At 48.9% G+C, this 9,901-nt stretch overlaps 1 protein-coding gene across 1 annotated transcript in view; it reads left to right on the forward strand.

Moving 5' to 3' along the window:
* KIF14 (kinesin family member 14) overlaps positions 1 to 4,092 on the forward strand; it is a 56,695-nt gene extending 52,603 nt beyond the window's left edge. The window contains exons 28-30 of the mRNA XM_024130613.2: positions 892 to 966; positions 1,777 to 1,915; positions 2,278 to 4,092. Coding sequence (XP_023986381.1) covers positions 892 to 966; positions 1,777 to 1,915; positions 2,278 to 2,660 — 597 coding nt within the window. The 3' untranslated portion in view covers positions 2,661 to 4,092. The remainder of the gene's footprint in view (positions 1 to 891; positions 967 to 1,776; positions 1,916 to 2,277) is intronic.
* The last annotated feature ends 5,809 nt before the right edge of the window (positions 4,093 to 9,901 follow it).

The following is a 9,901-nucleotide window of genomic DNA, read 5'->3' on the forward strand; positions in this document are numbered from 1 at the left end:
AGGAGGTGGGGGGAGGGGGGAGGAGGAGGGGGAGGGGGTCCCACCCGGGTTCTGACCTAGGCCTCCGGGTCTGGTTCCATGTTGTAAAGTGAGGACAGGTGCGTCTGCAGCACGGGGCCGTGGTGGAGAATCAACTGAGCATCAAGTAGTAAAGCATGTGAAAGTGAACTGGCTCAGGCAGAGATAACGTGCTGTGTGAGCTCCTATGTGTGTAGAACCTAGAAAACCCGAGCTCACTGCAACAGAGGTGGGTGGAGGGGCGGGGAGAGTGGGCCTGGGGGCAGGCGGTGCAGACCTGCAGCTGTTAAGATAAACGAGTCCCGGGGTGTGACGGGGGTGTGACGTGCTCTGTGCTGGTTGACAGTGCTGTGGTGTATGTTTGAACGCTGCTGAGAGAATAGATCCTGAGAGTCCTCAAGAAACAAAATCGTGTAACTGTGTGAGGCGACAGATATTAACTAGACTTGCGGTGATCGTTTTACAGTACGTACAGGTATTGACTCATGCTGTACACCTGGAACTAATACAGTGTCGTATGTCAGTTTAGCTCAGTGAGATTGGCGAATGCATATAAAGTTCTGAGAGTGTAATTTTTTTCCGGACACATGAGTTATCTCACCCCCTTCCAAAGGAAGTTTTGGAAATTTCTTTTCTATAAATATTTAAGTAGGCAAATGCTGTTACTATAGCAAACATCAGAGGGTATCCACATTTAATGTAGAATCTGTGTGTGATTTCTTTAGAAAGAAATTCCACTTATATGATTTAGACACTCCAGTCTCGTGACTACTAGACGAGAACTCTTTTCCCTGGCAGATCCCATGGAGTTCCAGGGTTTTTATACTTCTAAATAGTTATTTGTATAACAGAATATTTTAACTTTCTCTATAGGTTACCAAACAGATGAAAGCTAATGCCATAGGATTGATTGAATCCCTTGAAAATCTCTTTGCTGAGTGGAAAACAGTAAGAAAAGCATTAAATTGTTTTTAGGTTTAATTTTGTTTAGTGTACTTCATTTGGTTCCAGCGTGGATGTGTTTATTTCAGTTTCTGTCTTTAGCCAGTGACTCCTCTGTGCACGTTTAGTAGAAGCAGGCACGGTAGCTCTCAAGCTTCTTCCTCTTGGCGTCCTAGCTTACTAGGTTTAGTGGTGGGTAAAGTAGTGTACAGAAATTGAGTAGCAGTCATGTATTTTATCTGTTTCTTCCTGCTACTGGTTCAGTAACTGCCAGCTTCTGCTTGAATCGTCAGCATAGGCTAAAACATTGTGTTTAATAATCAATATGCTCAAAGATTTTAAAAGACAGGCAAATTAGATAAATTATTTTATTCTCATGTCACAGGTAAATAGAAAAATATTATAAGCTAAGTATATAATCAATGTGTTACAAAGGAGAGAAATTTCTGTGCCTTGAAAATGTTTGTTTAAATAAAATAAACGGGAGATATAAAGTTGAACTCTTAAAAATTAAATAAATTTATCTTTTATGATGTTGGATAATGGTAGGTACTGCTGTTTTATTTCATTCTCATGTAATAGGATATTGGACTTTGATTTTAAATTATTTTCAAAATTTTATTTCTTTTGAAAACAGTAATTGTTCATATTGTATTGTGGTCTTGCTTGTATCAGTAGAAGTGAAGCACTGGTGAGGAAATTAAACTGGTTGTCTTTCTTGAAGATAAAATTCTGGCAATTAAGATCATTTTGAATAAGCCTTACTGCCATGTAGCCTATTGTGTATTTTTTAAACTATGAACTTTATTTACACAGAAAAGCTTCAGAACTCAAGTGCGAGAAGAAAATTCTGGATACCAAGATTTGAAGAAGATGCTTAATTTTGCCCCAGAATTCTTGAAGTTAAAACATTGCTTAGAGGAAACTATTCAAATTATTGTTTCTGCGCTGAGAGGTATATACTGCAAATGGAATCTATGGTTAATCAGAGTTTGACAGTTTGAGGAATCTCAGACATCTTCTCGTTTCTAGTCTGGTTCACTCACTGGGGCCTGCTCGGCGCCCCTTCGCTGGCGTTAATTACCTGTAGGGACTCGTGGGATTGAGTTCCCGCTCAGCATCTGTAAGCTCCTCTGCCTCGGTGGCTAGATCCTAAGAGGCAGGCTGCTTATTTAGCAGATAAACTGAATAATCTTAAGTGGTTTGAAATTGCCTTGAGGGGTCACTTTGGCTTAAAGGGCATCTCGAGTCCGTCACAGCGCTCACTACCTGGTGAGGAACGCCGAGGGTGACGGCCTTTCCCTTCTCCTTGCGCAGGGCACCGCGGCCACGTAGCACTCCTCCGGGACTGTGTCCAGAGTCTCTGCAGCTCCGCCAGGGGTCTCCACGGCGACCGAGCCCGCCACAGGGAGCTGGAATCTCGCGCTACCTCACTCCTCTTGGGTTTTGAATTTGAAGAGAGACCTGGTTTGTTGGGGCCCCGGGAAGCTTGTGATTGGGACCCCAGAGCGGCAGGACGAGCGCAGCCTGAGCCGGACAGGCCCGGCCCCCGGAGGCCCCGAGGTGCACCCAGGCGGGCGTATGAGCTCCCGGGCCCGGCCCCGGCGGGCTCAGAGCAGGGCGCGCTGCCCACCCAGGAGGGCGCTGGTCGGGGGTCTCCCACCGCCGGAGAGCTGAGGGACCACTTCACAGACATCTAGGCTGTGGGCGGCCTCCTGCTGGGTGTGCACATACAAACGCAGTGGCTCCTAATTTCAGAGGCCCGCGTGTGCGCCCACAAGTTTCCCAGCAGACAGTTTAGAACAGGTATGTACCACGTTGGAACTTTGTGGCAATAAGACGGGATTAGGAGTTCAAAGCCAAGCGAGCGGCCCTGCCTCTGGTTTTCCATCGCCTTGAATTGTAAGTGTTCATCTTTGACGCTGACGTGCGGTCTCTGGTTGGCTCGCTAGCCTGTCGGTAAAGGGTTTTTGTGGTGATTATAAGTTATTTTCCTGTGAGTGGAAACTTTTGTGCCTGTATCTGTGCTCCCCTGCAAATAGCAACGATGAGTTTTATGGCGAAACTGCTAAAAGAAGTCTAACCAGAGCAGCTTAACTTGCACTGGTAAATCTAAAGCTCTTTTCTTGAAGGATTAACTGGCTGCTATTTTGAGTAGTGTGTTCAGGACACAGTTTCCTGTTTCCTTCCAAATTATAAGTAGCTTCCTAAGTGTAGTATAGTTTATATTAACAGTGCGGCTTGCTGGCATACTGGTTTACTTCATTATCTGTTGGGGGTCATATTAGGGGCTGTGCGAGTATCATTTACAGCCAATTAAATACTGCCAGAAGCACACTTGACGGTTGGGTGAGGTTGGGAGACCAGAGGCTGGGTCTTTTCTTGATAATCCTTGATTGATAAACGAGCGGTGAGAGTTTGTACGTGATTTGATGAAGATTAAAGATCCTTACTATATCTCACAGCTTAAAAAACCCTTTATCTACAATCAGGTAATAAAGATGATATTGTACTTCAGGCATCTTCCATTAGGAAATAGTTTGACATTTTTGACGGCAGAAATGTATGTCCATTGAAGAGATACACAGTGACCTTGCTCGGGTGATGTCAGGCATTTCTGGAGAGGAATGATTTTAACTAGCCAGGTCTTTCCCTCTCTGCCCTCTTCACTCGCAGACACACTGCATGCTTGGCACGGCTGCGGGTGCCAGGGCTGAGTGTGATGGTTTTCTCATTAGGCAGAGCTTGTTCTGACGCAGTGACCGGTATTTATTTACGGTGTCAATGAACCGTGCGTTTTCAGGTGCTTTAAAATGGTGCAGTGTAACAAATGTGCTTTTGTTTTCTTTTTTTCTTTATTTGGCATTTGAGCTTGTATTCCTTCTGAGGTTCCGTGTGTATTTGTCATAGCTGATGCTCTACCAAGTGGCACTTTGATATGAAGTTTTACGAAGAGTAGGTGTACGGACAAGGATCCTCTTTGAAGATCTTCTTAAAGTATTAGTTTGGTGGGTTTTATCTTAATTTTCAGTATTTAATCTTTACTTTTGCTTTCTAAACTCATGACTTCATTGGTCAGAAACCTTTTTTTAATCGTCTTTGTAAAATTTTGTCTATATATATATTTATATTCTGGACTGTTACACGATATTTGAACCAAGGGTGGAAAACATTGGCTATTAGAATCATGTGCGCTAATAAGACACGTTATAATAAAGGAAACGCCTTCAACAGGTCTCGCCTCGTGGTCTCGGTTCTCGCTCCTGTTTGTAAAGTTTGTGTCTGTCATCCTTTCCCATCACCAGTCACAAGACCATCGTCACTGTGCCCACAGGGTCGCCCTCGGGGGGCACCTGCCAGGTGTAGACGGTCACCGTTCCAGAGACAGTCTCACTCCTCGCCTCTGTCACCTGGCCGGACGCTGGCTCCACCGCCCTTCCTCCATGGAGTCCCCCGTCGGCCCCTCCTCTCCATCCCCGAGGGCGAAGCTCGGCCGGGAGGCCGCTCGCGACCCGCGTCACTCCCCGGGCCCCCTGCTCCGTCGTGCCCAGCGCCCACGCCCAGGAGACTTCTTCAGCCTCTGAGCTTATCTCCTCGGGTCCTTCTCCCCGAGAACAAGCGATGCCCAGATACAGCGCGTGGTGTTTAGTCCTATAAACACCTCCCGGTGCGCCACCCGCTCCGGGCCTCCCAGGGGGCCCATGCGTCCCGCCTCCGGGCTTTGGCCGACTTGGAAAGCATCCTTCCTTCTCTCCACCTCGTCTAGTCCTGCCCGTCTCTCAGATTCTGGAAGTCTCTCAGTCATATTAATTGTAACGCTGGTGACGTGACGGGCGGGGCCCTGAGATGCTGAGGAGACAGCGGCAGAGGACCTTCAGGAGGGGGGTGACAGGTCGCTGCAGCGGTGGCACGGTGTGGCCGGTGCCCCGACGCGACGGGCAGGAGGCTCCCCACCCGAAGGCCGAGACGAGCCAGGTCGGGCCCGGGCCAGGGCGGCAGCAGAGGGCATGTGCAAACCTGCAGGACGGCGGGGTTGGGGCCTGACCTGTGGGGCTGGGCTGAGCGGGGCGCTAGGCCGGGAGCGTCCTCCCAAGGACATCAGGAGAGGCCTGGCCTCTTAGCGAGGCCCTTGAATCGTTTTAAGCTGGGAAGTGATCTCAAATTTGGATTCTAGGAGCATCTCTCTGGGGCGGGGGCCGAGCGTGGGTTGGAGCGGCTGGGAGGTGATCTCCAGGACGCCTGGACCAGGGTCACTGGTGCAGCTGGAGACAGTGAGTGGGTCCTAGAAACGTTCACGGGGGAGGGGGGGAACGGACCAGACTTGGTGACCTGGTGAAGGGAGGACCAGGGAACGGAGGGAAAAGCCTGCTGTCCAGATGTTCAGCCTGAGCAGCCTGGTGGGGTGGGTGCCTTTGACCGGGGTAGGAAACTCCAGAGGAGGGGCGTGGGGAGGTGGGCTCGCTCACCACCGCTGCTGCGACAGGTACCACACAGCCGGCAGCTGAAACAGCGGGGACTTAGTGTCTCCCCGTCTGGCGGCCAGAGTCCCAGTGCAGGTGTCAGCGGGGTTGCTTCCTCCTGAGGCTGAAAGGGAGGATCTGGCCCAGGCGCCCTGCGCCCCCCCTCCCCTCCCCTCCCCAGGCTCGTGCATGTCCGTCTCCAAACTTCTCCCTTTTATCAGGACAGCAGTCATGTTGGATTGGGGCCTCCCTTAACCCTCTCATTTTAACTTGATTATCTCTGTAGGGACCCTCTCTCCAAATAGGGTCACGTTCTCAGGTGCTGGAGGTCAGGATTTCAACATATAAATTTGGGGGGGGGGACACAGCTCAACCCATAAGAGGAGCTGTAATGAACTTAGTTTTAGATCTGTTGATCTGAGTTCTCTGGACACATCCAAGCCTTGGTGTCCAATAGGAAGTTGAAAATATGAGTCTGAAGCCTGAGAGGGTTTATGGGTCTTTTACATTTTCATTCTGTGGTGTGTCTCTCCCTTTTTCATATAAACCTCATCGCTCCAATCAGTAGGTATGTTGCCTGATGGGAGTTTAGTGAATCATTTAATTCTTACAGTGGCTTTATCATGTAAACATAAGCACTCAGCCCCGTTTTACAGAAGAACGAACAAAAAATTTTGAGAATTTGAACTATTTGTCCAAAATCACACAGGGAGAAATGATTAGAATTAGGCCTCAGATACAAGTTTATAAACTCCAAATATCACACTTCTTTGTAAATCTCAGTAGATGGAGGGGTAGAGGGAGGAAGAGGGTTGGATGATGAATAGAAGGACAAGTGGATGGATGGACGGATGGACGGACAAGTGGATGGATGGATGGACGGACAAGTGGATGGGTGGGTGTGTGGGTGGATGGATGGATGGGTGGATGGATGAGTGGATGGATGGATAATGACAAGAGCTCACATTTGTTGAGAATTTACTGTAGGCAGTTACTGAACTAAAGCAGTGTACATGCAGCTGCTCATGTAATCATCGGACAACTCTACGAGGGAGATGCTGTTGTAATCCTTACAAGACCAGATGAAGGAAGTGAGGCTTGGGGTGGGGGGCGATTCTCCTGGGGTTATAGGTTTAGGAAGTGGGTGGAGCCTAGGTTAGAACCCAGGCCTGTTTCAGAATTTTTAGTCTCTGCTAATTAATGCAGTTCTCTGAGAGTGTAGATGCCACTGCAACATTCAGATCCTCCCTGGTTTCATTTGAGTCTATAATTAGTCAGTAAGCATTTTTTTAAGACTGTAGGCGGGCAGGATGACACGTACTCGGCTGTGGGAAGCCCCTTCCTTTCTTTGCCCCTCTGAGAGCTGTCTTGCTGCCATTCTGGGTACCATCATGAGGATCATAAACTTTAAGGCATTCACGTCTTAAATGTCTTCTCATTTTTTATCCGACCGAGCCGTGACATTCTCCCTGGCAAGCTCAGTTTTTTTCAGGTCAACTTTTTAATTGAAGCATGACAACTACATAAAATGCACAAATCACGTGTCCTACAAGAATTTTCAGTATGTGAAGACATCAGTGCAGCCACGACCTAGGTAAAGGAGCAGAAATATACAAACACCCGGTGGCCCTCCTCACGCCCGCTCCTGTCATTGCCCCTGAAAGGTGACCCCCTGCCCTACTTGTAACACCATCGTTAGTTGTGCCTGTTTGAGCCTCATACAGGTGGCGTTACACCTGTGAGTCCCTTAGTGTCTCGCTTCTGCTCGGTGTTATGTTTGTGACTAGCAGCCGTTCGTCCATTTTCACTGCTGTATAGTATTCCCCTATGTGACCACATCACAACTTAACATATGTGGGTAAGTTGCAAGCTGACCACCCACCTCCTTCCACCCGTCTGCCATACCCTTGGGCCTGTAACCTTTCAGTGCCTTCCCCCTGCCATGGCTTTGGCCGTCCGGCTGGCTTTGGCTAAGAGGACATTCGCAGGAGTGATACACAGTCTTGGAAAAGTGCTTTGAAGTTGGGGCTTAGTAGCTCTTGTACTGCTGCTGTCACCACGACACAGGTACATGCAGGCTGGTCCTAGGAGAAGGATGAGAGGCGCGTGAAGCAGAGGCTCCGACCCCCAGAATCCAGCCTAGACCAGCTCATAGATTCGTAAGCTAAAAGCAAGTGCTGGTGCTGATGCCATAGAGCCTGTGTGGGCGCCGTGCTCAGCTGACATTGCATTCCTCTGTGCCCCGTGCTGTATCTCGTTGGTAGACATTCCCTGGCTTTGGTTATTACAATAGTGGTGACATGGACTTTGTTTTTAATATTTATTTTACTCATTTATTTGGTTGCGCCGGGTTCTTAGTTGCGGCTTGAGGGCTCCTTAGTTGTGGCATGTGCACTCTTAGTTGCGGCATGCATGTGGGATCTAGTTTCCTGACCAGGGATCGAACCTGGGCCCCCTGCATTGGGAGTACAGAGTCTCAACCACTGCGCCACCAGGGAAGTCCCAGACATGAACATTCTTGAACCTGTCTTTTGGTGCACACATCTACAGTTTCCTGAATGGCTCAATATTTTAAAATTGAGGACTTCCCTGGTGGTGCAGTGGTTAAGAATCCACCTGCCAGTGCAGGGCACATGGGTTTGAACCCTGGTCCAGGAAGATCCCACGTGCCGCGGAGTAACTAAGCCCTTGCGCCACAACTACTGGGCCTGTACACCTAGAGCCCGTGCTCCACAACAAAAGAAGCCACCGCAGTGAGAAGCCCGCGCACCACCATGAAGAGTAGCCCCCGCTCGCCGCAACTAGAGAAAGCCCGCGCGCAGCAGCGAAGACCCAACACAGCCAAAAATAAATAAATATTAAAAAAATGGAAAAGAAGGAAGGTCCTCACGCAACTTCCTTGAACAATTTTGTTTTGAAAATATACCATATTCCCCCAAGTAAAAGTAGCATCTGTATGCCTTTGGTTTCATTCAAGCCTCTAGAAAGATGGATGTTAACTGCAGACACACAGACAATCCCAGCAGAGGTGGTAAGCATGGGCCCCTTACCTGTGTGTGCGGCTGCCCGCTCTCCTGCAGACGGGAGGCCTGGTGAGGCTGGTGGGAACAGGGTCCCCTGGAGTCTAAGTGGGGCTTCTCTTAGCCCCTACAGGCTCCACCAAGCCCACCTGGACTTGTGCTCTCCGGGGGGTGCCCTTGTTGGGGCCGTCCAGCACCAGTGCGGTGCCCTGACGAGCCTCCAACTCTCCCTCGTCCTGGGAGCGGGGGCCTCCCTGAAGCATCGCTCTTACAGATCCGCAGGGCGAGCTGCGGCCCCGTCATCTATTAGTGTAATGCACCATCGGGGCGAGGCGCACAAGAGGGCCCAGCTGGTCCATCTGTGAATTGTGGGATCCAGGAGTTCAGGTCATGAGCGTGACGCAGATTTCAGGTTGGATTGATGAGGCTGTGAGTGGTATTTTATGATACGAAGTTTACCTCCGATTTAGAAAGTAATTTAATGTGGGTGACAGCTCAGGTTCAGGCTGAGAGGTGGCCGCAGCAGATATCCATACCTCTTGGAAGATGTATTTCAGGAATAAATTACTGTTCTTGATACTTTTATTTCATTTTGCAATATGTCATCAGGGGCACCAGAAAATTGGCCTGCGAGGAAAGTTCTGCACATAAAGCAAAACGGGCTCATTCTGCTGTTCGCCAGGTAAATAAATGTGGGGCGAGTGTGGCCTCTGGAAGGCTCCGTCCCTCACCATCTGTTTCGGGTGGCTGGAGCTGCGTCCTCAGAGGGCCTTGCTCTTGACCTCATGTTTAGATAACAAAGCAGCGGTTGCAGTGCATAAATTGTTAACAGTTTCTATAAGACTTTGGACCTCAGGAGAACTCTCGTGTTTAGGCAGAGGAACAGGGTACAGGAAGTCCAACGACAGGAACCAACAAGTGGTTCAAATAAATCAGGAACCCAAATCAGGGGATGTGTAGCTACCTTTGTTGCTCAGGAGAGAAGAGGCTCTGTTCTGTCCCATGGACGTCCCCAAACAGCTTCTGACTAGACACGGAAAGAATTTTCTGGTGGCTCTCAAAAAGTCATCCACAATGATCAGCACTTAGTATATACTCATCCATTATCTCGCATAGTTCTCACAACAGCCTTATGAATTAGGCTATTGTTATCATTTCTATCTCAAAGTTGAGAAAAGGAAAGCACAGAGAGGTTGAGTGACTTGCCCAAGGTCACACAGCTGGTAAATGATGAACACATCTGGATGCAGCCATTCTGCTCTGCACCACTGACTGAGAGAGGCTCAACCGTGGTTGTACGTCAGCATCACCTGGGGGCCTTTTAAAAAATATTAACCCCTGAGCCCTGACTCCCAGAGATTTTGATTTAATTGGCATGGAGTGGGGACGTCTATAAATTTTTTTTTTTTTTTTTTTTTTGCGCTATGCGGGCCTCTTACTGTTGCGGCCTCTCCCGCCGCA

Source organism: Physeter macrocephalus, chromosome 4, assembly GCF_002837175.3.
Source record: "Physeter macrocephalus isolate SW-GA chromosome 4, ASM283717v5, whole genome shotgun sequence".
Classification (NCBI taxonomy): Eukaryota; Metazoa; Chordata; class Mammalia; order Artiodactyla; family Physeteridae; genus Physeter; species Physeter macrocephalus.